Source organism: Amblyomma maculatum, chromosome 1 (genome assembly GCF_055883805.1).
Source record: "Amblyomma maculatum isolate TAMU_Amacu chromosome 1, ASM5588380v1, whole genome shotgun sequence".
Taxonomy (NCBI): domain Eukaryota; kingdom Metazoa; phylum Arthropoda; class Arachnida; order Ixodida; family Ixodidae; genus Amblyomma; species Amblyomma maculatum.
In genome coordinates, this window is record NC_139344.1 from 304120372 (window position 1) to 304143302 (window position 22931).

Below are 22931 nucleotides of genomic sequence, written 5' to 3' on the forward strand. Positions count from 1 at the left end.
TTTTATGCAGTGTGCCTTTGAAAGCTGTAAGCAGGTATAGCGCGACCTGACGCTAGTGCATGGCAAACTGTTCAGTGGATATTCTGTCAACCGCTGCCGTTTTCGTTTAGATCAAAAGAGGCACTGACGAAAATTCTTCGCGCGTCTCAGATTCAGAGTAAGGAACAAAAATTTACGCATACAGTTAAAATTTCAGTTGTCTAGTGAAGTGGACTGTTCTAGCTTCGTTTAAAAGGTTGAAAGACAGCAGATGTATACGTAATCTCGCGACTGACGCACACGTAGACAGTCGTAGTCATATTAATACAGCGATAAAAAAACATTTAATCAAGGAAATGGGCATAAACAAATATGCATAATTGAAAAGAGCAGCAAGCAATAAAAAAAATGTCCTTCAAAGTTAACACATTGCACTCATTCATCAAAACGGTACATGCGGCTAGAAAATTAAAGTCTCAAAATCTTTCTGGACGGTTTGTGCACATAAGGAGCTGGCCTTTCGTTCCTGTCTGTCACTTTCTTAGCATAATTGACAAGAAGGATTCTGAGAAATTTCTCACATATTAAAGAAGCGGACCTTATAGCATGGCTATTGTCAATGCCTTCCAGGCAACTCAGCAAAGGTGAGTTCTCAAGTGCTGGCTGGATTAAGATTTGAAGGACTTCAAGGAGATTTGTGTTTGGTAGGTGCACGACAGCTTTTTCAAAAAAAAAAAAGACACAACCTTGTCCAAGAAGGTTTCTTGTTCTGGTTTCAAGAAGGATAGCACAAGCGTCACACCCGAAGTCACTGATTAACTTTACAATTAATGTATCCAGCGACGTAAGCTAAACCAGAATACGTGACAGTGGGTAATGGGATGACAAGAGATACCATCACTTCTTTCAGTTCCTCGGTTACTGATTGCAGCAGAGCTGAAATGATTTCGTCGGGGTCGACACTAGGTGCCTAGGCGCGCAATACAGCGCGACATACAACTCGTCACCTCGATCTGAATAAATAGCACAGAGAAAAGCTTTTATATTCATTATTGAGGAGTGTCCCTTGAGTAACAGTGGCGAATGTGTATTAATACCAAAATAATGGGGCAGCGATTGCTCTCTAAGGCAGGCATTACTGCACAGATAGTTACAAGGAACTATTAGTTCTAACACATACTAGAAAAAGAAAGAAAATATTGCTAATTAGGGCTTGAAATAGATTTCCTGTTTTTTCATGAAATAATCATGATATCATGTAAACATTTCATTAAACCAACGTTTATTTGCAAAATTAAAATAATGTTTATAATACAACATAAAACGTTTGCTGGCCTATAAATTATAGCAAAATTGAAAACAAAACTTAAAGCGTTTACTCTGACGTTATACTAATACTTTATGTCATGTAAGCATTGTGCAACTTACATTACAATTTTATAAAATTATTTTCATCTTCGGTGTTACCTCGATGATTTCTCATCTAGCGCTGAAAGACGGTTTTGCCATTGTTGCTGTTATGTTTGCCTTAAATTAAGAAGCTTCGATGTGATCACTGCTCATTCACTTTTTTTATTCATCTTCTTGTACAGGCTTGGGAAAAAATTCAGATTAAAATGAACAAAAGTAGATACCATGCCGCAATACATGTCATATGCTTGTCGAGCGTTTGCTGAGCGACAGTGTTTTTTAATATAAAGACTCCATTCACGTGTGTAGCACGCTGACAGGATGCCGCTGCAGCATCTACCTTCTGTAATCGCTCATTTAGGGGCTGCACTCACCACGAAACCCGCGGGCGACAGCGCGAAACCAGGCAAATGCCACCCGCCGCCACTGAAGCCGATGCGGAGCGAACTTGATACGAACAGTGAGCAGGTCGCGCCCCTTGCGGCGGCGGAGAGCGTGACTCAAGGAGAAAAGTTCCCATTGTTCACGCGGCGATTGAGAAGGCCGTAAGAAAGAGCGCGCGCTCTCTCCCTCGAGACCGGCCGTGGCCTGTCCAAACCCGAGAGGATGGATGGATGGATGGATGGATGGATAAGGCTGAACCCTTTGAATCGGGCGGCGGCGCCACAGGCCGCCTAGCCGTGAATAGTAATATATAGTGTGGACCTATTCTTGCCTTCCTTTCAGCCACCAATCAGCTAACCTTCGTTTGGTTATTTCTACCCTTTTAAAGTCTATTTTCCCTTCATTATCCTTAAACCCCAATGCTTTGGCTAAATCTGGCCCGTTGCCTTGAACTATAGGGCGGAGCCCTTTACAGGAAATTATTAAGTGTTCAGGCGTTTCCTCATCCTCCCCACACACCCTGCACAGCGTGTCTATCTCTTGGTACTTGACTCGGTACGTCTTAGTCCGCAATACTCCTGTCCTAGCCTCGAACAACAATGGGCTGCCCCTAGAATTATCGTAAATGTTTTCTTTGGCTATTTCCTGCTTGAACGTTCGGTACATTTCTAATGCTGATTTAGTCTCCATCCCTGTTTTCCACAGACCCCTCTCTGTTTCCTTAACCTTTTTCTTAATTGATGATTCCTGGCTGGTCCCCCTACTGCTGTCCAAATATTTGCTTGCCAATTTTCTTGTCCGCCTTCTCCATCTTGTGTCAACATTCCTCATGTAGAGGTAGCTGAAGACTTTCCTAGCCCACCGCTTTTCTCCCATTTTTCTCAATCGTTGCTCAAACGCTATCTTGCTGCCAGCTTCCCTGCTCTCAAAAGAAGACCATCCCAGGTCACCCTGCACACCTTGGTTTGGCGTATTCCCATGAGCTCCCAAAGCAAGCCTACCCACCCCGCGCTGTTTAATTTCCAACCGTGCTCGGACCTCTGATCTCATACACAGGACTGCGTTGGCAAAAGTCAGACTAGGAACCATCACCCCTTTCCAAATCCCTCGCACCACTTCATACCTATTGTAATTCCAAAGCGCCCTGTTTTTCATGACGGCTGCATTTCTACTTCCCTTAGCTGCCACATATTTTTCATGCTCCGTTAGGTATTCAGCTCCAGTATTTATCCACACCCCAAGATACTTGTACTTATCCACTACTTCCAGCATGTCCTCCTGTATCCTATGTTCGCCGGCCTCATTATCATTAAAAATCATGACTGCCGATTTTTCCTTGCTAAACTGCAGACCTAACTTATCTCCCTCTGTACCGCAGATATCCATCAACTCCTGCAAATCTACCCTGTTGTCAGCCATCAGTACTATATCATCTGCATACATTAGTCCTGGTAATGACTGTGGGATAAATTCTCCTTGCTTGAATAAAGAAAGGTTGAAGCCGAGTCCACTCCCCTCTAGTTTAGCCTCTAATCCTTGCAGGTACAGCATGAACAACAAAGGTGACAGGGGACATCCTTGTCTAAGCCCCTTCTTTACCTCTACAGGCTTCGACACCTTTTTTTCCCATTTTATTAGCACTTGGTTATCCTTATAAATATCTTTTAAAAGATTAGTTACTCCGCTTTCCACACCTAACACATCCAGAATACTCCATAAGGCTTCTTGAAGTACACTGTCATAGGCTCCTTTGATATCTAGAAAAGCTAGCCATAGGGGTCTGTGTTCCTTTTCTGCTACCTCGATACACTGTGTCAATGAGAACAGATTATCCTCTAACCTCCTTTGTTTCCGGCAGCGTAGCGCCCTCTAGGGGCGGTGTCTCGAGTCCGCGACAATGAAAGACGAGGTGATATGGTGCGTCATCTGTCGGGCAGCGAGGCAAGCGCGCCAACGGCCGGGATGGAGCTTGCCTCACTGCTCGACAGATGACGCACCATGTCAAAGCAGCGTTTCGACTCTCTTCTGCGAAAATTGTGCACGCCACCGAGAGCAGTTTTTTCTCGATTTCGGAAAATCTAGGCAAGTAACGATGTTGAATCACTTATCAGATAACGTAGACGATATTTTGATACTTTGTGAACGGTATTTCAGCTCGAAGGGGGTAGTAGATTTTGCATAGGAATTTTTTAAATCCCAGCCCCCAAATATTCAAGTCCCTGTATGAACTCATAAACGTGCAACTAGGTTGGGATTCGCATTGAGGCAACAAATAATTATGCCTAGAAGAACCTGGCAGAGGAAAAAAATCACAAACTATCACAATGCATTTAAACAAATCGAGAAATAAAAACCAGAGCGCATTTTCAAAATACTAACCTTATTCCAACGAACGCCGCGGCACGTTTCCGTACCTGCCCGCGATTTCGCCAAAATGCAAAGAAAAAGATAGGCCGAGGCTAGAGCCACGCCCGTGGCAGCAGCCAACCCCACACACGTTTCTCCTGCTGCCACGCACGGAAATACGTCACACTCACGTGACCCGTGCATGATGACGTCAGTGGTTGTGCGCTTCCGTTTAAAATGGCGCGTTGCAAGGCGTGCAATTCCTAGCATTGCCTCCTTAGCCGAGTGGCGTTTCATCTGTGTGAAATTTGTTCGTTGTCATAGCTTTAAAGCCGTTAATTTTGTTGCGGCGGTATTAATTATTGCTATTGGTACGCATGAGTTCTTTTGTGTTGTGAGTTGTGCGGTAAAGACGAAGTGTTGCACGCGCACAGCGAGAAAAAGATGCTACATATTTTGGCGACAAGGATGGTAGCGTAAACCAGGACTTCGGCGTGGACTGCTGACCGTCCATCATGAGCTTTTCGGGTCTTCAGCCGCCTCCGCCCTTCCGTGGGAGTAATGGAGGCTGGCGTTCCACAACTACATGCTGGCGTCTGGTGCCTCCACTAGATACCTCCACACTTCTGCTAACCGGAGAGGGCTATCCTGCCAGCGAATTTTCTACACATTGTCGCCGTCGTCCCCTTCAGCGCCTACCGCTGCTGCCTCACACTCCGGTGACGATGCTATCTTTTTACTGGCGACGCACTACAAATCTTCCATAAATGTGATCGCCGCACGCCACCGTTTTCAACGCTGAGTACAAACTGCCGGAGAGATGGCATATGAGTACACATCGCTGCCCTTCGCAGCCTTGTCGGCGACTGCGGTTTTTTTGGGAGCTTCGCAGACTACAAAATCAGGAACCAGCTGGTGAAGAAGACCATTAGTCACCATTTCGGTGAACGCCATCTCCTTCTTGACTTTCTCGCGCGCCCTGGCCTTTGCTAGACAGTGCCAGCAAGCTTGCCATGAAGCAAATGAGCTGTCGGGAGAGGTGGCTCCAGTACAGCGCGTGAGATGCGAGTGCACATCATAACGGGTCCCTCAGGTCCCTTGCATCAAATGCAGTTGCCACGTATGTAAATCTTCATCTGCACTTCCGGAGCGCTCGTGCTATCGCTGCGGTTCTCCTACCCACCTGGCGAACGACTCCACGTGGCAAGCTCGCAAGTAGAATAGCCAGCCTCTAATCCGCGGGCGCACGACTCTCCGTCTTCCCCGGCACGCGTGCCGGGGGCGGGGAAGAGGACGCCCATTTCCGATGGAAATAAAAAGTTGTGCAACCAACCAATCGCAAACGGAAGTGTCGTCGGTGCGGCAAAGTGGGCCATTTGGAATCTGCAAGTCGTCTGATCGTTCCAGTGAAGTGCAGAAAGTCGAAGATGATTCCTCCAGCAGTGATGCTATTGTACGTCTCCACTGTTCCTCTGCAACCTGTTGCTTTGCCAGACAAGCTTTGGGATAAGCCTGCAATCGACATCGTGGGGCGTTTCGACCAAGCTCCTAGCTTTGCTATAACACTCGTTGACTATTACAGTAAATGGCCGGAGGCTTCTTTCACAACTGCCACAGTTCAAGAATTGCTTCTAGGTACATTTGTTCACAAGGGTTACCCTGAAAAGATTGTGTTGGATCACGGATCACAATTCTCATCCTCGGGGTATACGTAACTGCTACTCCTCAGTTTATGACCCCCAAGCCAATGGACTTGTAGGACAGTTTAATAAGGTTTTCAGGGCATATGTTCAGATGGCTCTTTGCGAGCGACGTAACCTACGTACAGCTATTATTGAACTCTGTGTCTATCGCTGTGCGCCACATGCCACGACAGGAATCGCTCCAGCCATCCTAGTTCATGGCCAGATGCCTCGCATAAGACTTAACGTTGCGTGCCTGCCAGATCAGTGCTTCTCGACTGATCGCACAAGAGCGCTGAAGCTCTAATGCCAGTGGCTAGAGCAGAAGTAAGCCAAATATAAGCTTTATGCAACCAGCGGAGTGTAACCAAGCACTGTGACTTTCAGATTGGCAACTATGTGTGAGTTCGTAAGCCGATTGTGCGAGGCAAGCTGGCTGCTCGGTTTCGGAGCCTTGAAGAGTTGTGGAGCAAATTGGACCAGTCTCATACCTGCTGGATGATGGGCGAGTGTGGCACTCGTCCAAATTATGAGCTGTTAGGAAAGCAGTTCAGTGCCAACCTCCGCCTTCAGCTCTGATGGCTCTCCTCGCTAACATTTTGTTGCCCACTGACTGCACCCGAGTGTCGACCAGTCCACGTACCAGAAACGCAGACCAGAGTCCAACCTCGCGTAGCCCCAATAACGCTGATGTTAGCCTGGGAACTTCCTCATTCCTGGCTTTGCCTGACACAGAACCGACAGACCCCCCCTGAACCCAAGTGTGCCTCAACAGCAGCAACTACTACTCCTCTTCCTTCTCCCTGCAGAAGCATTTGTCAAAAGAAGCTTCCCGCAAGGTTTAAAAGACTGTGATGTATTAAAGGATATTTAGCCATTTGCTAGCAAGCTTTTTTTTTTTTTTTTAAGTGCGGTGGAAATGTGATAAAGACGAAGTGTTGTTGCACATGTGCATGGAAGAAAACGAGGAAGTGAAATACAGAACGGCTGGGGAGCAGTCAATTGCTGCGTTGCTGTCTTGTCTACGCTACAAGTTGCCTTATGTTTCTTTGGCTCGAACCCAGGTGCTCCAGAACAGTAGTTGGTTATGTAAAGTATTGCGCAATTGAGGTGTAGGCATTTGGTAGGAATGAGCCAGTCTTTTGCATATAGTATTACATAGCCCTTCTGGCCTTTTGTGCATATCGTCACATGCGAGAGTCTGGCTTTAGTGACGTGAACATTTCTGAGCGGTTCAGTTTAAAGGGATGTTGCTTACTTTTGCTCACCTTCAAATAGTGCATTGTGTGGTGGCTGCATGGTGACTAGGACAGTGAATTACATTGACCAATATTTTTCATCATGCAGTCACGATTTTGTACGAGCAGATGGAAATAGCTAAAGATGTTTGCACAGGGCAAATGACATCTATGTTCTTGTTTACCAACTCACTTGACCAGTTAGCTTATGGTGTTGTCGAGAGCAAGCCTTTGGCGTAAATCACTTTCTTCGCCATTCTCCTGTGAGACCAGAACATGTACACAGCTAGTGTAAACCAGACCACTCGGCTGCTACACAGAAACGACCGTTATAGGCAGGCACTACATTGTGCATCCAAAGTGGTGAGGGAACCATATCTGGTAAACTTTACCAGTAGGCCTGTTCCTTGGCTGAAGTTGCAGAGGTGCTCCGTTCAGTGCACCTACTGGAGGAATAGTCGAGCCTCCTCATTCTGGACTGGAGCTGACCAGCGAGGCCATTTATTAGGACGACTTTCCACCAACAGGGTTATCTGCTTTTACTTCAGGTTTCCATGAAACATAATTAAATAGTGCTCCTTTGTTAAGGCGTGACACTGATCTGCTCCCTTTTTAACAGTGATCGGATGTTCCAAGAGCCTAAATGGAGAAGGTTGCATACACATGCAATTAAATTACTTAGCATTTACTAAACATATTTATTCAGTCATATTTTTTGACCTACTATGTCTAAATATTAAAACATCCTCGCAGCCAGTGGAACTAAATTTTTTAATCAAGAGTTTTATGGGTTGAATTCATGATCAAACCGGACAAAAAGCACAACAGCTGTATACATTCTAGACCAACTTTGGCTATGAGGGACACTGTAGGGGAGGGTTCTGGATCATTTCGATCACCTTTAACTTCAAAAGGCATTGACTGCACAGTACATGGGTGCTATGCTTTCTGCATCAATCCAAACATGGCTGCCACGCCTACGGTCAAACCACGGTACCCTGGTTCAGTGGTTGAGCATCTTAACCACCGAGCCACTGCGGTAGGGTATAAGTAAAAAAATAGGTGAATAAAACTTGACTTTTTTCTTGGCACACCACATTTCATCCATGTCTCTGCTGTAACACCCTAAGTACATGTACTTAACTTAACAATAATGAATCAAAAGCCCAGACATTTGTGTTTGGTGCATGATAGCCACAGCTGCTTATGCGCCATAAAACCCCATATAATTAGACATTGAAACTCTGTGTATGGGCCCGCAACTTTAAACCCAAGCTCTAAGGCCATCTCTAGCCCATGCAGTGCTCAGGGCACTGCTGCCACCCAATCACGTGATCTTGCAACTTTGGGGCCAGGTTGCAAAGCTTAAACAGTTACTGCACACTCCTAAAGCACTGTATGCAATGACTATGGCAAAGGAAGGCGACAGACGGTGGCATGCGGGCACCATCTACAAAGCTATTCGATAGCCCCTTTCGGGCCCTAACAGGAAGAACACTTTCATATAATGCCTCCTTCCTGGTAAGCATGTGAAGCTCTCATTGTTACAATTGTTCTTTTTTTTTTTTTTTTTTTTTTTAATTATGGTTATGAGGAGCAGTACCCTCCCCTATTTTTTTTTTGTGCCACCCCACCGAGAGTGCCATGGCATCCCTGATTTTCTGCAAGAGTAGAGTTGCCTGGAACTTTCTATGATTCTGTTACTCTTCAAAAATGCTTGCTTTTGTCGCAATGCCCAGTCTACTCCCTTGGCTTTGGTATCTGTGACAGCACCTTTTGCATGACATTGTGGCCCATAAGGCTTGACAGCAGTAGTCAGTAAGTCAGGCGGAGAAGGAAACAACTTTATTCAACGCATTACTAAGTGTCAAGAATGTCCTGGGCCAGGGTCACCAAGGCCAACTGATCATTCATTAAGCCAAGCACAGATTCCTCATGAACTTTTACTAAAGCTTTCGTAGCACACTTGTTGCATGCAGGTTATTTGCATGGTTGGTCAAAAGACCCCATGCCTTGGGGTGTGCAGTCAAGCTGCACAATGGGGAACTTGTGAAGCTGAAAAATTTTCTCAGGGAAGCAGACAAGACCCATTCTCACCTTACATACATTTTGAGCTTTGGGCTCTTTGTGCCTCATAAAAGAGCCAGAAGATTGTGACCTATTATACACATTCTGCTTCATAAAGTGCTTTTAAATGGCACCTTCATTTTTTAACAATGACTTTTCAATAACCAAGAAAAAGCAAAAAAATATGCCAAATTCAAATTTACTGCAAAAGCTATACAGCATGGGGTAAATAAAAAAGACGTGAGGTATGTCTGATGCCGTGGCCTTTGTCTTCAACCATCTGAGGATGTCTCTTGCAGTTGGCAGGTGACATGAACAGGTGACTCCTGTGATGTCACAAGACCGCGTGTCATTGTTGAAGTGGCAAGTGCTGCTAAATTTAGCTTCGCCATTGAGATGGGAGGGTGAGATCAGAATCCAGCCTTCTAGGACTCTTGGGTCCCAGGCTAGACATGCTACCCTAGGTCACACAAGCACATTCATTCAGCTTGGTTAAAGCTGGTCTTTATATTTATGTCACTCCTGGCAGCTTGAACAACATACATCACGGTCCACTTCACACCGTGTCTCTGGCAGGTGGCATGGCTGGCCACTTTTCGGCTGTTTCAGTGACATCATCTGTCTTAAATTTACCTGCCTTTGTGTTTGCTCGCATTAAATGTGCGTGTGACGTCAGCAGCGACATATGTTCTCATGTGGTTTAACCATGTAAACTGTCCTGATCTTCAATTTGCTTCAAGATAGCAGGCCTGGTCCTTTGTGGCAGTTGTCAAATGCCGAGAAGCATGCGCTAAGTGATGCAAGGAACAGCAGGCAAAAAGATACAGGCGTCATCTACATATAACGTCTATCAAGATAAACTATGCCAAACCAGTGTTTTTCATTGCTCTATTAGATTTAGGCACATTAAACTTATAATTTTTTTCAAACATATTTAACAGCAAAAGGTCAGCATTTCTTTTTTTAGAGTACAGATCTAAGTATGATTGTTTTTGCATTAACTAGCCTTACATTGAATACTTGTTCCTGCAAAAAGGCTAAGGTAAACCCCAAGTACCAGGCCACAGCGACCTCTTTTCGATGGGTAAACCAGGGCACCTTTGTGTTGAGCGATGTCAGTGCATGTTATAAAACGCCGGGTGGTTGAAATTTCCGGAGGACTCCACTATGAAGTCTCATAGCCTGAGTTGCTTTGGGATGTTAAACCCATAAGTTAAACTAAACTAGTAAACCCCAAGTGATCTTTCTTTACCAACACAGGAGTAGCATGTTATACTGCTGATAAGAAAGTTAACTATCATTGAAAATAATATGTTCCAAAAAAGAAAAACTGAAATCCAAAATCAAGTCTGTCTAATTAAACTGCCATCCAAGAAAATTCTGCCCCAAGTACAAAATTCAGAAATGTGTACCCTATCAAAATGCAATATGTGAGTGCATACAGCTGCAGGTATAGTAATCTACTGGCAGTAAATTTACTGCCAATGGGTTCTTAAAGAGACATGCATGTGAGCACATACTGCTAGCCGACAGAAAAGCATACTTCTGAGCTGTATATTATTTTCTTAGTCACTGCATAAAGTTTCGACTAAACATGTGCTTGCCTTTTGACCTTGTGGCCAGTAGGCACCATTACAACACTTTGAACTTGCACAGATTACAGCAACATGTTTTTGTTGGCATCAAGGAATTTTTCAAATTCGCGTGACTTTTAGAATAAAAACAACCAAAGTAATGTATATATGTCTTTGTGTGCATTCTTGCGACAAGGTACCCTAGTCACTTAACTATATGTCAGAGTTTTTACTATATCAATGTTTACTATAGCAGGATTCTACTTATATGGACTCTTGTGAAATTGCTGCATCTACTGTCCAGCAACCAAACATTTATACACACAGCACAGCCATCCTGCTTTAAGTAGACCCCTTTACAGTAAAGTCACTGGGACCAGCAAAAATCTTTACTATATCAGTTGTTGGTGATGACATGGTTCTGAAGATGCTGCCTGGTAGTTAAATGGGCACTTACTGAACACGTCTTGTTGCTTAATAAAAAAAAACACTGAAATACCTTCCATCTCTCCCTTATCTCTTCATGCAACTTTTTTCAGTTATAAAAATTTTTTACATCTTGTGGAAGTACTTTTTAAGCATGAGGACAGTGTAGCTACAAATACAACCAAGTATGGCTTAATGTGAAAACCAAAGCTTTACATGAACACGGTGTCACTTTTTGCTGTTCCTGTCCTTTAAAAGGCAATAAATGATAAATGCGCGTGGCAGTCAAGTGCTGCAAGAACGCACATGCTGCACCTCTTCTTCTTACCTCCGCTGCCTCATGCTTTGTGCTGCACTGTGCTGTGAATGTTCGCCCAATTCCTCCCCTTCCCTTTTTCTTGCCGCACTTTTACTATCCTTTGCTTTCTGAACGGACCGCACCGCCTCTTTTTCATGTTTGTAGACAGCTTTACTTTTTTTTTTCTACGCCCTGCGTGCTTTCCCTCATGGCTTCAAGGCTTCCGTAAAGTAGGCTTCTCCTGAATCTGCTTAGCCTGGTGGTAAAGCCACTTAAAAAAAAGACTTTTTTTTTTTGTTTTCAAATAAAAAATATATATTTGCCACGCGATTCTAGGTAGTGCGCGGGAGCGAGAGTCGTCGCCGCGACCAGGTGCACGTTACTATAACGGATGTCTGCCAAAAATGTCTTTACTATAAAGGGGGAGAAATGTACAGTCGTGAGCAAAAGTGGTATACAACACTCAGCCAGTGGCGAAGCGCGCGAAAACTGCATGCCAATTACTTTATCTAGCAACAGCTATCTGTGATCGGAACAATAGTGGCAGTGCCCCATTTTATCCACATGCATGTGTCACTGTCGCTGTCTCTTGCGCTGTCGTATAGGTGGCATTTTTACGCAGTTTTCCCGAGCTCTGTCACTGGCTGAGTATTGTATACCACTTTCGCTCACGACTGTACAGTTGTCTATGGAAGATAAACAGGGACTTCGGTTTCACTTTACTATATCAGAGTTTACTATGCGGGGTTCTACTTATATGGACTCTTGTGAAAATATCTACTGTCCAGTAACCAAACACACAGCACAGTCATCCTGAAAATAACAGCTTGAGGGGCTAGTTGGTGCTGCATAATACCCAGAAATGTGGCGCAACAAACACAAACACATGCATGTTTTTGTGTTTATTGCGCCACATTTCTGGGTATTATACAGTCGTCCTGCTTTATTTTTCACGTTTTCGAGCGATAGCACAAGTGCACTGGTCCACGGTCAATGGATGCGTAAGAATACTCTTGCCAGTTGAATTCGGGGCCTTTTTTAGCTACAGAGTCGGCACCTGTGAATCAAGTCCCAACATCAATATATGCTGGTGTCATCCTGACATCCCAACAACGTTCCATCCTGGAAAGTGTGAAAGAGTATTTACAGCTCTGTGAGAAAACTTGACCTCGGTTTTTATTTTTATATTTTTACAATTAACAGATTACGTGAGCGTAAGCATGTGCCAGAAGGCAGAACATGAAGTCCCGGCGGCCCATGACATGAACTAAAATGAACATCTGCTCTGGTGGCTTCTCTGCAGTACATAGGTGTCAAGGGGCGCAGCGCACGCGCGCGCGCACACTCACACACACACGCACGCACGCACACACACACACACACACACACACACACACACACACACACACACACACACACACACACACACACACACACACACACACACACACACACACACACACACACACACACACACACACACACACACAAGCCTACAAGCAGGCTGCGCCTAAGGGCAAAATGAGGCAAATCAGCTGAGAGCAACATTGATACACTTACATATGAAGGCCGGTTCTCGGGTAAGCAACATAAAAAAAATGCTGTAACATTCAGACACGACGGCGGCTTTTCTGCAGTGCAAAGAGCAAAGCAAACTCATCACGACCTAATTGCCGATATAGATCAGTATTCAGGTAATAAATATGTCAAATCCTTAATTCTGAACGGGTCAACCTTCTTTTTTATATTTTTATTCTGTAGAGAAGTTCAGCAACTGCCTTGAAAGTGCAGCTGGTAATGTGAAAGGCTTTTGAATGGACTGTTCAAAATTCACAAGTAATTTACCGAACTGCCTGCTATATCAAGCGAAACCACAATGTTAAACTACATTTTTCCACAGTATTGAAAATAAACACGCGCCTAATATTTCTTTGGTCATAAATATGACCATTCATTGGCTTCCTTAACTCAAACGTATTTAATTGTGACGAACAGCGCGGGCTCGTTTCACTATCTTTGTTTGGTACGTGTCATATATTGTACGTACTAACATGTTATTTTGTAGATAGCCTGTAAGATATTGTTTATCTGCTCACTAAACACGTTTGTAGGTACCGGCTTTCCTGGCTCTAAATAAACAGACTAAAATGAAAAACGTTTAATTTCAGTCGGAATAGTTTTTCCAATTTGGCACTCCAAATTGGTTAGAATGAACTGTCAATTTTGAAAGAGGCTGAAATTGTATACACGCAGTAGGTATATCAAATTATCTGGGTGATGCATCTATCGTATATATAGGACTATATATAGGAAAGATGCATCACCCAGATAATATAAATTTATTTATATATCATTTATAGTTATAATAAATTATATATATGTGTGTGTGTGTGTGTGTGTGTGTGTGTGTGTGTGTGTGTGTGTGTGTGTGTGTGTGTGTGTGTGTGTGTGTGTGTGTGTGTGTGTGTGTGTGTGTGTGTGTGTGTGTGTGTGTGTGTGTGTGTGTGTGTGTGTGTGTGTGAATTGGACCTCACAACCTACAAGGATTTCTTGGTATATAAGCTACAAAATCCTCAAGATCAACAAATATACAAAAGGATATTCCAGGGTCAGCCACCATAGTGGCTTTTGCAGATGTCTTTGCGATAAGACTGTTTCGTACAATGTCAACCTTGGCTCTAACTTTGCTATGTAAATTCCACGGCAATTAAAAAAGCAACCACTATTTTTAAAATAACAATTAATATGGGAAGAGAAGACGTGAATTAATTATTCAGATAATCATTGACCATATTAATACATGCAGTGCAATTAATTTCCCTTAATTCATACCAATATTGTATACATTACAGAAAATAAACAACTGATTGCAATTATACACTATATCTGAAATTATTACGCACAGTGATCAATTACGACACATGGAAAGTAACCAAACAACACCAAGAAAATTACTTTTAAGCTCCTTCCAATTATTGTCATAACACAAATATGCTTGAACTGCAATTAATCAGTGCGATTTTCTTTATATTTTGTTTAATACCACTTCAAGACATATTTGTTGTTCGAAGTTGACAGTTTGCGCACGTTTATTCTCAAGAAGTCAACAGCTACTAAACGCATACTCCATGTATTCACAGGAGGGAAGAGCAGTACTTTTAAATCCTCGATGTAACAAGCGTCGATATATCGAAATCCTCGGTGTAATGAAGCATTTTTAATTTGCTTGTCACAAATTAACTTCGTGTTCATAGAAGTTGCACCATATACATTTAGTTTCACTATAAGGAAGCAAATATTGCCGCACTTTCTATGAAGCGAAATTGCGTTGCTAGCTCAAGAAGAACGCGAGAAATTGTGCCGCGAGTTGGAAGGGTTAAGCGGTGCGCGTACAGATGCGCATACCGGCGAGCGTACATCACCTACTGGTTAAAGCGCCTGCGCCACCTGGGGTAGTACGGGCGAGGTTTGCGAACGTAGTGTTGGCCGAATCCACTAGGCGACGCGACCAACTCCGCAGTTGTAAAGCCCCTGGAATTACGCAGTGGGACTATCAGCAAGACCAGACGGGACAAGGAGCAACTTTCGCAGCATGTCTCCCCCGCCCCTGCACACACAGACACACACAAAAAAAACCCCCCCAAAAAAAGCGTGCAAAAAACGTCTTCTATTTGACAACGGCAACAGGCAATGAATGCGGCGCGCCTTTAGCGCTGAAAGGGAGCCGAGCTGCAATTATCGCAGTTATACTCCGAAGGGTGGTAAAATTTTGGAAGGGTCGGCATATAAATGATCACAGCCGCATGACAGCTTCATTTCCCAAATATAACTGAACTGAAAGATCTGATGGAGACGTAGGCGCCGGCTCATCGCCGATTGTTCACGAGCGTGCACTTTAATGTCGTATATAGGTATATCACCCAGGGTCAGTGGCATAGCCAGAAAGTTTTTTCGAGGGAGGCTGACGTTGCTGCTCAGCCTCCTCCGTATCGAGATGCCTTTCACAAATTTGTCACCTCTCAACTGAGCCATAAATTCTGCATGCCGGGATGCAAAATTGCACGGAAGAATGGTGGTACCCTCCGGGGCTTCCATTCCATCGAGTATGCTGAGCATTTATTGTTTCAGACGAAGATTATTCAATTTATCGAATGCAGAACTGAAAATTCATCGTAGCCAGTTTTCCAGCCATACAATTAAGGTTAGTTCTAATACGTAGTGTTCCTAACGGACCCGCAGATGAAATGGTTGTCTGCACTCTCTCCAGTGTGCTTATATAACTTTGATTATAATGCAGTATCTGCATACTATACTGTTACGAACAGACGAGGACTCCCAGCAGACCACTTCGACAGAAGCCTCATAAGCCCTCCTCTTGGCTACGCCCCTGATATCACTAGTGGCGTAAATCGCGGCTGCAGCCGCGGTCCGTGACCGTCCTTTCGATTTGTTCGGGTAGTGGGACACAGCGTATATGCGAATGGCTCAGCAGAATTAGATGTCAGAAAGCATATATATGTGTTGCAATCGCAATCTTCCTAGAATAGCCATGCAACGATCTACGTGTGTTAGTGTTTGAATTAAAGCCTATATGTTATTTGCAGTCAGTATATAGGGACTAGCATTATAATTTAAGGTATAGTCTTGCGCGGACGCCTCAAAGCTATTTTTTGGTGCCCTTTTCAATTGTGCAGAGATTTGGCGAATGCGCGAGACAGGCATTGACAGTGTGGCTGGCATAGGTATATTATAGGCATGCGCACAGGGAAAAAAAAAAGAAAAAGAAAAATAAGGGGGGGGGGGGGGGGGGGGTAATCTCAGCGGGGCGCCAAGTCAATTAGTTTATGGTCATGCAGGTTTTCTTTTTTTTTGTTTATGATACTGGCGGCTGAGTACCCGTGATGCAATTGCATTACAAGAACTTCTCACTTGCCACGTTTGCATAAGCCGAGGACTCAAAGAACTCGTTGTGAGAACGCGTCGTCGGTAGGCGCGAAGCTTGTTAAATTTTTAAGCCCACACTATTCCTTTTTACGCTTCAATGGCATCACGTCAAACAAATGTTTGGTAAACAAATCCTCATCATAATTTGCACTGCTATTTGGCCGTAGGTACTTTGGTGAGAGGGGGAGGCGCTGCGCGATGATCGTCGCACACTATAATGAACCCCGAGCACGCCTACGGCTCCGGATGTACACGAACAAAGACAACGCCTCGTGAGCACAAAATGTCCTGTGGACACCTTGAGATCTTAATTGATCACCAGAAAAGACATCGATAATATCTTCAACAAATATGTTAAGTCGTCTGGAAGCTGTCACGGCAAAAAAAAAAATCATTGTGAGGACGCGTGTGTGATTGATATGTTCGATTATCGGAGGTTCTCCTAGTGGACATAGAATCGCGCATGCAGTGAGTGCTTCGCTGCGGTAGTTTATGTGCAGGGCTTAATGTCAGGGGGGTCTCGGGGGGGGGGGGGGGGGGGGGTCTGACACTCCTAGTAAAATTTAAGAGGGGTCCGAGACCCCCCGAGCTTGAATGTATAAGGACCTTATGAATGAATACAAAGCAGGCAATTATTTTTATCCTTGTCAGTGGTATAATCGGAAGATTTCTTCTCTGGCGTTTCGACAGTTCCACAGTGAGTATTATGAGCCTCTAACACGTTTTCGAGAACGAGAAATGGAGAAAAATAATAATGCTTTCTCCCCTTCGAATAAAACGATTTGCAAGCAGGCAAACAGCCGCTTTCTCTCTTTCCCTCTTCATTTCCCTTTCCACCAGTGCTCGGATCGCCCTTCGATGGAGCCAAACTTTAAGCAGTGTCTATGTGTTGAGCACTATATATAGGGGCGGTGTATCTTGGCGAGGTATGTCTTAATTATAGCCTTCGAGTAGACAGGTTATCAATGGAAAAGGTTTTCGTATGCGCATACAATCCTTCTATATCTCCACAAGTCGTCTTGTAACTGTGTGCGCATTATAGTAAACTAGATGGCTGCGAGATGTACAGAAACGTCTAGTAGACGGGTGGGTGCCATGTAGCCGCTTTCGATTCCCCGAAACTTTGAAAAAATGGGCGGGAATGTATGGGTTCGTACACGAGCGAAATCTCTGTTAAGCATGGTTTAGCAAGATGTACACGGTTTGAACTGAACCTCCCAAGCTTCATGTTAAGAGCATCGTGATAGCGCCTGTAACAACGCAAATCCATTGCGCGAATTTTCAGAGCTTTAGCTCTAATTCTGCCACTCGTGAAGGTCATCTGACGCCGGGATTTGCCTCAGTGTGGCGCATGGAGCCAGCGGCGCCTAGTGTTCCTACAGGAACACTAGCGGCGCTCGCAATCTTTTATTTCTCACATCTGCTGCTGCTTCCTCACACACCTGCCAAACTTTATTCGTACCGGATATCTCCAGAAATATACGTTGCCTGACAGAATGACCGCAGCCTCCATCTACCCTTTCCGGCCACCGCTGCCAATTGGGCTCGCCTCCTAGGACCTCCCCCTTCAAAATGCTCTGTGGTATCCTTGATCGAGGTTCGCAGACAGCCATGAATGTGATAAACCGCAGCAAACCGTGTCAGGTTATGCTTAATCGAGCTTCCATTCTGTAAACTATGTTTGCTCTGGTTAATTATCCCAGCCATTTTAACATCTTTTTTTTTTTTTTTTGCTCGTTTAAGCAGATTTTGGGGGATAAGGCGCCAATCTATATCACTTTTCGATGGACACCTACACAAAGTGCTACGCGACTATTAATTCATTCCGCGATTTTCAAAATATTGTTTGGGGCTCAAGAATTCGTTTGCAGCATCTAATATGCAATGACATCGCCGTTATTATTTATGTATTTGATACCTCGACAAATTATAAACAGAGGACGCACAGCACGTCAGCCCCCTTCGAACAAAATTTCTCGCTGCGCCACTGGCGCGGACGGTCTCCTTCCCGCAAAGAGTGAGCAGGTCAGGTGGATTCTCTTCTGGGCGCTTCTTCCTTGATGCCGACGAAAAACAGTTATTTCCGATATCCGTCCAGGAAGCGCAAGCGTAGGCATGGTGTTGCACGGGCGTATCTTAGCTGGATCAGTTCTGCTTCCTTGTCATCACTGTTAAGCGTGGCCTCCACGGGGCGCACGAGAGGCGCACAAGCGAGGCGCCTACGCGCCGAGTGCCGCGCCCTGACAACACTGGAAAAAGTACGCATCTCCATGGAGCGTCTCTGGCTACAGTGGCTAGCTGGCGTACTCGCTCCTGTGTTGTTGCAAGACTTCGTAGGCTGAAAATGACCGAAACAGTTCGACTGCTACTTTAAGTTTGTCCCGGAGCGACTTCCATCGCCTCGATGCTGTTTGTGTGATAGCAACACGAGGATTTTTAAGCACATTTCACTTATTCAATGCTTGCCGTAAACAATGCGCTGACCTGCGCGCGGTGCTCCAGGAAGCAATAGAGGCAGCACCTCAGACGCCACCTCTCCGCACATAGCTTCTCTAACTTATTTATTTTTATGCTGTTTGTGGCTGGCGAGCCACAGCTGAAGCCCTCAGCCACAGCGAGTGCCGTCGCTACACTCCGGCGATGAACCTTTCGTTGTCGATCGACTGACTGTATGCATAACTCTACGCAGCGCAGCACCAATGTAAAAAAAAAAAAAAAAAAAAAAAAAAAAAAAAAAAAAAAAAGACAGAGTTAGATCACAGAGACAGCGCGAAAGGCATCCTCTGATTGGTGCACGTCAACTAATGACCGGCGAGCCGCCTCTGCGCCAGCGCGAGCGCGCAGCAAGCGCCGCGGAAATATCTGACATGGGACATATATCTATCAAATCGGCGCGTCACGCATGCGCAGACAGACTCAAGCGAACGTTCGTGCGGGGCCTTTATGTCCGCCGTTGACTTAAAACAAGGCGTTTGCGGGCAGAAGAGAACTATTTATAGCGTCAAGACGGGAAATATTTGCTACCGCTTGTCGGCCCAATCCAAAGGCGTCTTCCATTTCAACGGGGGTCGGACACGCCGAAGTGTCCACGCGGAGAATTTCCCGCGTGGCTTCGGTGGACAATCGAAAAAAAAAAAAAAAAAAGGAACCTACCGCACAAGACACGCAGACGCGTATGCCGTGCGCGCGCTTCGAAGATATATGAATTGTCAAGTGACTCCATCAGCCAGTAGGCGGGAAGCGAACGGGAAACGAATGTTATACTCTGAAAATTTGCAGTGAACCTACTCTGGTCAGTGCTTAAAGTCAGGGAGGCCTCGGGGGGTAGAGACCCCCTTACCAGCATTTTAGCACTAGAACCTTACCAGCACTAGGACCAGCTGAGACCCCACTTTCCGTGCTCGATTGTATAAGGGCTGCACGAAAACAAAGCAGGCTGCAATTTTTTACTTTTGTCAGTGGTTTTCACATTCCTTCGCTAATTGTTGACCCAAGAAGAGGAAGAGCGAAGCAGGCTACCAGCTGCTTTCTTTCTCACTCTCTTTATTTCCCTTTCCATCTGTGCTCGAATCGCTTCGTGACCTCTTTACGGTGATAAGACTGCTGGAATGGCCTGCAACGACATGCATGAGGGCGGTGCAAGCCATTTGAAGGGCGAGAACTTCAAAGCCTACCGGTGCAGAAGTAGATTACCTGCACAGCGCGGTGCGTCATGTCACCAGTTTTACTTCTGAAAACACTACACGCAAAAGGGTAGAGTACCGCTCTTTGTGGCGTGCCTCTCGTGCACATGAGGATTGGGTTTGATCTCGTATCGCCCACTCTGATATGTACTTGGCGATTTTGCAAGAATTCTTTGGAGTAGTTAAAGTTGCGGACTCCGCAGTGCGTGCTATGAAGGTTGTCCAAGATTTCTGAGTGCTGACATGCGGTGCCAACACTTTTTCTTTCTTCAAGTCGACAGTCGAAAGAACAGGTAATTGGTGCGTGGCAGATGCTACTGGTTTTCAAAGGCTCTTGTTGAAGTAAACGCATATTGAAATTCCTAATAAAACTAAATAATTACTTTTACGCATGGAACACAAACGCGTACTTCGAAAGATCGCCTCACATTAATTGCACCCATAACTGTCGTATCCTACCTCTAGGTCTCAGCTTTTATTCCCAGACCTTTCGTTTTTCGGCAAAAGGAGAGGCTTTGTCCTGATTTGACTGGAAAAGAGACCGACGACTTTCCTGCAGTATAGGCAGACGAAGAAGGGCAGCCGTCAGAAGTAGCAAGCTTGAACCCTTCTTTTGCACCTTTGCAGCAGTTTAAAGAATACGTGCGAGCTCCCAAGAGACAAAAAGAAAAAAAAAACACCTCGCTGTCCTTGTTTTCGTATTTTGTAAATAATGTACAAAGCTCCCCCTGTCCTTTTTTTATATTGCTCCCCTCTGTACTTCCCCTCGCTGTACTGTCAATGTCCCCTTTTCTTTCCTTCCGGGCACAGCTCGGGTGCTTCAGATTTTAGATAGCAGTTGCCGCGGCCGGCAGCACACTTCCATCCTTTTTGATCATTCAATAAACCACTACCACCACCACCACCACCACCACTAAAAATGAAAGTTAAAAATATGAAGTTCCCGCAAACCCACCGGGTTGCAGTTTACAGTGGTTCGCCAGTGGTCATCACTATTTAAGAGTACGCTGTACTGTACGAGTTGTAAGAACACATCTCTCCCACCAGCGAAAAACAATTAGGACCAACGAGTGAGAAAGGGCACCCCGTTCGTCTTTTCTTTCGTTGATAATTTGTCTGTTTTGCCTGGTCCTCTAGAGAGAGAGCGGACGAGAACCGGCGTATTCAGTATATTGTGGCCGATGGCAGGTCCTCTAGATGATCATCACACTCGACATATGATTTCTCTTCAAGAAAATCCTACCGTATTACTAGACCCATTCCCTTTCGAGCAGGCATATCTAAAATGTGCTTAAAACAAAATATGCATACAACATAATAAAAAATATATAAAAGCGGATGCTACTGTTATTGTTGTTCGTTCTGGTTGTTATTTACGCCCTTTCTGCTATGAAGGTTACATTAAAGGAACAAGGAAATTATAAAACCAAACTTAGTAATATAAAATAGATTATTCTACAAATATATGCGCTGTCCAATTTACTAAGCAGAGGGTAAAATCTCGCACAATATATTCAACTACACTAATGACCACTGAATGAAATTTGGGCATGGAAATTAAACGTTTAAAATGCCTTTTTAATGGATATGAAATATAGAACAAAGAATAAGTCTAAAAAAGCAGTTCCACGCGAACGATGTACACTTAGGTTAAGAAAGTTCGAGTAAGGCGTATTTCAATCGCACTGATCGTGCTCATGAACTCTGGTCAGTCAGAGACTTTTTATTTTTTTTTTTATTCATACGGTTAACCCTCTATATGAGGGTCATTACAGGGAGGGAAACACATACAATTCTCTTCGCTAAAATACACTCTATAGAACAGAATTACAAATTTGCACTGTAATGCTCCAAGAACGACTTAACACCTATCTCAAATTTTTCTACTTCTGTTTGGTATAGAACTTCGCTTGGCAGTTCCAGATTTCTACTGCATCGGGAAAAAAGGAGTAGCGATATACATCACTACGTGTAATAATAGGATGCTATACCTTACTGTTATTTTTTTCGTGGGCAACGCCTCAGAGGACGTGTAACATAGTGTTGTTTATGAACTTTTACTTTATCATTCATTATCAGAAAAAAAAAAGTTTCAATTTCTGCTTTGTTCTTCTCATTTCTAGTGATTCTAACTGACACTGGTTTAACATTTCTGTGACTGAGTCAGTGCGCCGGTATTCAGAACATATAAAACGTGCTGAAATCTTTTGCAATCTTTCCAGTTTTCATTTTAAACCCTTTTGAAGTGGACGTCACACTGCACTTGCGCACTCTATGATTGGCCGCACGAATGTCTTGTACGTAATCAATTTAATTTCTCTAGTCGCATTCGGCAACTTCCTCCGCTGGAAACAAAGCTTCTGATAGGCTTTTAAATAGATATTTTCAATATGGGTGCGCCAACACAGATTATGTGTTAGTGTCACTCCCAAGTATCTAAAACGCTTTACCTCATCTAAAGAATTTTCACCGATATTATATTGAAACGGCATAACATTCTGCTTCCTTGTTACATGCATTTGAGTAGACTTTTGGTAATTTATTTATGCCCCATTTCAGGCACCACGAGTTTGACTGAAGACACCTATTTAAATTCATCTGATCTTCCGGGGAAGCCACAGGAGAGTAAATTAAACAGTCATCAGCAAAAAGTTTCATTTTGACAGGTGATTGAATGATAGGAGAAATATCATTTATATATAACAAAAACAAAAGCGGACCTAAAACGGAGCCCTGTGGCACCCCCGACAGAACTTCACGCTTATCTAATAGTGTGCTTTCTACCTTGACAACTTGACAGTGGTTACCTAGATACGCCTGAATCCATAGTACTATATTTTCACTGATTCCTAATCTGCGCAGTTTAAAAAGAAGTTTATGATGCGGAACTTTATCGAAAG

General features: G+C 44.2%; 1 protein-coding gene across 9 annotated transcripts in view; it reads right to left on the reverse strand.

Moving 5' to 3' along the window:
* The window catches only part of LOC146206971 (uncharacterized), a 138765-nt gene that overhangs the window by 88634 nt on the left and 27200 nt on the right, over nucleotides 1-22931 (reverse strand). Inside the window, exons 2-4 of one of the 9 annotated variants that reach the window (XM_084588527.1) lie at nucleotides 14831-14935; nucleotides 12965-13035; nucleotides 11686-12526 (exon numbers count right to left, since the gene is read on the reverse strand). The exons of 1 other annotated variant lie outside the window; for it this stretch is intronic. In XM_084588527.1, coding sequence (XP_084444653.1) covers nucleotides 12482-12526; nucleotides 12965-13035; nucleotides 14831-14935 — 221 coding nt within the window. In that variant the 3' untranslated portion in view covers nucleotides 11686-12481. Of the gene's footprint in view, nucleotides 1-11685; nucleotides 12527-12964; nucleotides 13036-14830; nucleotides 14936-22931 lie in introns of those variants that run through there. 7 more of the 9 variants (XM_084588379.1, XR_014703872.1, XR_014703864.1 and 4 more) reach the window with 7 other exon arrangements.